Source organism: Teleopsis dalmanni, chromosome 2 (genome assembly GCF_002237135.1).
Source record: "Teleopsis dalmanni isolate 2A chromosome 2, ASM223713v2, whole genome shotgun sequence".
In the NCBI taxonomy this organism is placed as follows: Eukaryota; Metazoa; Arthropoda; class Insecta; order Diptera; family Diopsidae; genus Teleopsis; species Teleopsis dalmanni.
This window is the reverse complement of record NC_051847.1, coordinates 110,084,944-110,090,880: the sequence shown is the minus strand read 5'-3', so window position 1 is coordinate 110,090,880 and position 5,937 is coordinate 110,084,944. Positions and strand designations below refer to the sequence as shown.

The following is a 5,937-nucleotide window of genomic DNA, read 5'->3' as shown; positions in this document are numbered from 1 at the left end:
CCTTTGGGCTTCCTTAAATAAGTTTTACGCTAAAGGGGACCTAGATTTTTGCCATTCACGCCTTAATCTACGTTTTTGTAAAACTAAATTCTCTATGTCACTATTTGTAAGTACTCTATTGAATCTGTAAATTTTATTGCCTTTAGGGGTGGAGTTTTCTGCTGCTGAAATCAGAACTGAGTTTAAAACTGAGGTTGCGTCCTCAATATGAGACTTACACTTTATCTTGTAATTTGTGTGTATGTGTGAGTTAATAAACTTTTTATATTTGAGCCAGTTTGTTCTAGGACTTGTAAGGCTATAGGAACAGTCATATAACTGAGGACCATCAAGTAAGCAAAATGTAACTGGAGAATGGTCAGAAGAATGGTCAGCTAGTGTATGTTGAGATAAAATTTTTGGCTTTGCCTTTGGTTACGGCGAAGTCTATTAGGTCTGGTATTTTATTTTTATCAGCAGGCCAATATGTTGGCTGCCCAGGAGAGATTACGTCTAGTGCATTTTTTCTATTTACAATTGAATTGTAGAGCTGTTTTCCTTTTGGATTACAGAGTCGTGAACCCCAATACGTGTGCTTGGCGTTGTAGTCTCCTGCCGCAAGAAATCTTTCACCTAGAGTTAAAAAGTAATCCGTAAATTGGGTCTCAGTAATGTTGAAGCGAGGAGGGCAGTAAACTGCCGATAAAGTTAAATTTTTTCCTATGTGCTTAAGGCATATTGATGTGGCTTGCATATAATTATGAGCATATGTACCTAGAAAATTGTGTTTTAGACGCCTTCTTATCAAAATACCTGTACCACCATGTGCTTTGCCATCTGGGTGATTGGTTTTATAGAATAAATAGAAAATAAAATTAGAAATAGAAAAGAAAAGAAAAGGAATAGAAAAGAAATTTTTGTTAGTTAGATGTGTTTCTGAGCAAAGCATTACATCCACACTTTCTCGGGACATGAAATTTGTGAGTTCAAGTTTATGTTGGCTTAAGCCATTTGCATTCCATGTACAAATTTTTAAAGTACTCATTATTTAGACAAAAACATTTGCATTAATTGGCTTTGCATTTTAACTATCTCGTTAAGAGTAGTTTGCATGATTGACATGAACTGAGTTAAGCTCTGAGTGAGTGGAGATCATTATTTCCAAACTATTACTTTGAACTGGAGGGGCTTGTTGCTTGTCAGATTTAACGACATTAGCATATGAAACACCTGGTGTAACAGGCTTAGAAGTTAAAGGTTGAGGTACTTCAACTAATTTAATGGTGTTGCTTCTTGTAGGATTACGCAACGCTTCTTTCTGCGGAGCTAACCTGTGCTTTGGTTCTTTATAAATAGGACAGCCTCTGTAGTTTGCAGTGTGATTTCCACTGCAGTTGCTACATTTTTTGGAGTTGGTATCCTTTAATGCTTTTTTATCGCATTCAGAACTATGGTGAAGCTCGCCACAAGCTACGCACATTGTACGAAGAGTGCAATATGACTTAGTATGGCCATACTCTTGGCAGTTTGTGCATTGCACCGGACCATTTCTTTTGTGGGGCTCCTCAACGCTAATTCTGCGGTGAAGTAAATACTGTAGGTTGTAGATGGGATGGCTCTCATTTTTTTTAAGCTTAGAAGCTTCCGGGTGAAGTTCAACTTTGAACATAGGTTGTGGGATTTTATCTTTGTTAACAATATTTATTACTGCTCTAGCGCTAAAGCCTTTTTCGCTTAGGGCATTTGTTATCTCAATGGGTTCTACATCTGATTCGATACCTTTAATTACGACAACAAGGCCCTTACTACTCTTTAGTTGGTATGTGTAGTAATTTTTTTTGCTGTCTTCGAAATATTTAGTTATGACTCTAAAATTGTTTTCAGTGTCGATTTGGATTTTGGTTTCGTGAATATTGCCCCTAGTTATAGGAACAATATGAAAAGTATTATTTCCAATCAGACTTGCAAGGATTGTAACTAGGTTATTTGAGCTGCGTTCACGCAAGTAGATTGAAGGCGGTTTAAAATTTTTGTTAATTGGCTGAATAGCTTCTTCTGTAGTTTCAGCTAATTCAGCAAATCTATTGCCAGTTGTACTATCTTTGATAGTTTTAGTTATTTTAGCACCTTTTGAATTGTTTTTTTGAGGACTAAGTTTACGTTTCATATTTACATAGCGTTCCATGCCTGTTTGGACCTTTATTTTATTTTTTGGACTCGCTAAGTCGGAAAATGCAAGCGAAGTTGCTGAAGGTGCAATGTTTGACAAACTTTTGTCAGTTTGTGTAGTTTTCAGAGGCAACGTATTCGATGCGTCTATTACCAAATAGGCATTACGTTTACTTGGAATGCTTATCGTATGTCTTCTTTCTAGATTTTGATTGCTCATTTGCATACGTGGTTATATATGCAAATAGCAGGTGTGCTATAAGATTTACTTAATTTAACTACTATTAATATTAATTGATATTAAGTTAAATTAACTATATAAATATAAGTAAAATTAAATTAAATTAATATAAAGAAGAAAATAATAAAAATAAAAATGAAGATGTAAAAAATAAAATGAAAATGTGTAAAATATTATACTTTATATTCTAATAATTAAACATATAAATAAAAACAAAAAGAGAAAAAAAACAATAATAATAATACTAAGAATAATAATAATAATAATAATAATAAAAATAATAATAATTAATAAAATAAATATCTTTAAATTCCAAAATCCAATGTTAGCACGTATGTTGGTTTTGATGTTGTGTTGTGTTGTGATGAATTGCGGGCTTCCAATTACAGCTTTTGTGGAACACGTTTGTAATAAAATACTAGCTGTCTCTATCAGCACTTTTTTGTTTTGTTTATATATTCACAAAACCGCACTGATATTTTGTTTGAATGCTTGCTCACTTTTTTTATTTTGAGCTTTAGAAAATAATTTGCTATTTGAGTTGTTTTTATATTAAAGTTGTGCAAAAATCAACAAAAATCGAAAAAGCACGCGCTATTTTCAAATTAATATTTTATGCACTTTTAACTTTTAGGAATTGTTTTTTTGTCCGAGAATGTTCTGTTTTTTATTTTTGTATTAATAACAAAAGTAATTCTTTTAAAAGTGATTGTTAATTACTTGTTTTTATACTGAAATTTAAATTTTTCCGAGACCGGCTTAAAAACACGTCCGCTCACTAGAAAGTTCGAAAGCTTTGGTAGCACAAATATACAGACGCAGTGCGTTACAGGTTGCCTGCGCTTATAGAACAGTCTCTGATGATGCAATCTGCGTCATTGCTGGAAAAATTCCAGTTGACATACATGCAAAAGAGTTAAGCCGTCTTTATGGCAGGCAAGGCATAACACCTACGATAGATCAAAAATCGGCCGAACGCGCATATTCATTTAGAGAATGGCAGCAAAGATGGGAGCAGTCCTCTAAGGGACGTTGGACATATACACTTATACCTAACATTAAGGAATGGGTGTTAAGAAAACATGGTGAAATTGACTATAATCTGACTCAAATATTGAGCGGCCACGGAGGCTTTTTAGAATATCTCGAACAGATTTCAACTGTTCGATAATCCATACTGCCCAAACTGCCACAACGTCGTAGAAAGTGCAGAACATGTAGCCTTTAGCTGCGAACGGTTTAATGAAGAACGGGAAATACTTGTGGAAGCCATAGGATATCTACCATCTCCTAACAGCATTGTACACGAAATGTGCTCAAGTAGCTTCAAATGGAAGGCAGTTAAAACATTCGCAACTCAAATTATGCGGCGTTTGCGACTGCAGGAAGAGGAAAGAAGAACAGCTGCAGTACATGTATCACTGCAACGATAATGGATGTAATGAAATGACGACAAAAACTGACGTTTGAGCTTCGTGCTCTGGACGGCCTCTTGACGAAATACCAAATCGGTGATCCCGAGAGGGCTAACCGTCGGACATCGGGGTGACTTTAGTGAGTTAAAGTCTCGCACTGACTGGGCACTGACTATAACCTCAATCTATTGTCCACCAACGGAACTTCAATTCGAAGAATATTTTACAAAGCTTAGACCCAAGTTCATAGCGGCCGGCGACTTCAATGCCAAACACACATTCTAGGGCTCAAGACTTATATCACCAAAAGGAAAATCCCTGATGAACGTGATATCAAAACTCGAACTTAACATATCCTCTACTGGCACACCAATATACTGGCCTTCAGATCGGAAAAAAACTCCAGACGTCATTGATTTTACGGTAACAAAGAATTTAAAAAGAGATCAAAATGCTACCGATGCATCCTTAGAACTCTTCTCTGATCACACGCCAACTTTTATTCTGATTAGAAGCACAACAATAGTCAATCCAAAATCTGAAGAAAAGCTCACAAACCAGCACACAAATTGGCTAAAATATAAAAAATATATTAGCTCCCATATTAACACCGACACTTCCCTAAAATCAAATATTGAAATTGACAAGGCAATCCAGGACTTCACAGCTTTACTTCAACAAGCCGCTCGAATATCAACCCCACTCCCAATACCCCACAAACCTATAAACTACCATACATCGAACGAAATTGCAACCCTTATACAGGAGAAACGACAAGTACGACGCCAATGGCAACAACAACGATCCCCCCGAATTAAAAAACAACTCAAGAATCTGACGAAAGCACTTCAGAGATTACTCAAAAAAAAAATCGCATAGAATACGAAAATTTTATTTCACAGTTGTCTCCAACGCAAACAACAAACTACTCCCTTTGGAAAGCCACTAAACTCAAAAAAAAGCCCGTTATACACAGAGCACCCCTCCGACTTACAGATGGAAACTGGGCTAAAAGCGATGAGGAAAAGGGTGCTGCTTTTGCAAATCACCTTAAATATGTATTTACCCCAATCTCTACTTTAACAAAACTTGACTCTCTGCCTTACTCCACACGGAACGACAATATGACAATTTGCTTCAGTAAAAAACCACTAAAAAGCGAAATCAAAAATTTAAATACCAAAAAAGGCCCAGGCTACGACCTAATTACAGCGAAAATGCTGAAAGAGATCCTACAAATCGCCAAAGACCAACTACTTTTTATTTATAACGCTATTTTAAGGACTGCATATTTTCCAAACGACTGGAAGCTATCCAAAATCATGATGATACCCAAACCCGGAAAGAACCCCGCTCAAGTCACCTCATATAGACCCATAAGTCTGCTTCCAATTCTCTCAAAATTATTTGAAAAACTTTTTGTAAAACAACTAATGCCATATATAAATAAGAAAAGAATAATACCTAACCACCAATTTGGATTTAGAGAAAAACACAACACAATAGAACAAGTACACCGCATAGTACGAGTAATTAAGGAAACGTTTGAGAAGAGGCAGTATTGTTCAGGCGTCTTTCTAGACATAACCCTAGCCTTTGACAAAGTTTGGCACGAAGGATTGTTTTGGAAACTTGAGAAACATTTACCATACAATATATCCTCAGTTATCAAAAACTACCTCTCAAATGGATGATTTGTTATAAAACAAAATTCTTTTGTCTCCAATGCCTTCCCCATTATGGCCGGTGTACCCCAAGGTAGTGTTCTGGGCTCCTTGCTGTACCTGATTTTCACAGCAGACATGCCAACCAGTGACTGTACAACAACATCAACATTTGCGGATGACACTGCCATTCTCATCCATAGTGACGACCCATTCACAGCCACAAAATCAGTTCAAGACCACCTCAACAAACTGCAAAAATGGCTCGATCTCTGGAAAATTAATAATCTGGAAAAAGTTAACGAATCGAAAAGTGTACACATAACCTTCACTCTACGACGAGATACCTGCCCTGCCCTTCGTATTAATGGAAAAGTAATACCACAATGCAATGACACAAAATACTTAGGAATGCACCTCGACTGAAGGTTTACGTGGAAAAGGCATATCGAAATCAAAGTAACCCAAA

General features: G+C 36.2%; 1 protein-coding gene across 1 annotated transcript in view; it reads left to right on the top strand.

Annotated features, from left to right (window-relative positions):
- LOC119675439 overlaps positions 1–3,560 on the top strand; it is a 16,992-nt gene extending 13,432 nt beyond the window's left edge. The window contains exon 2 of the mRNA XM_038086638.1: positions 3,239–3,560. Coding sequence (XP_037942566.1) covers positions 3,239–3,560 — 322 coding nt within the window. The remainder of the gene's footprint in view (positions 1–3,238) is intronic.
- The last annotated feature ends 2,377 nt before the right edge of the window (positions 3,561–5,937 follow it).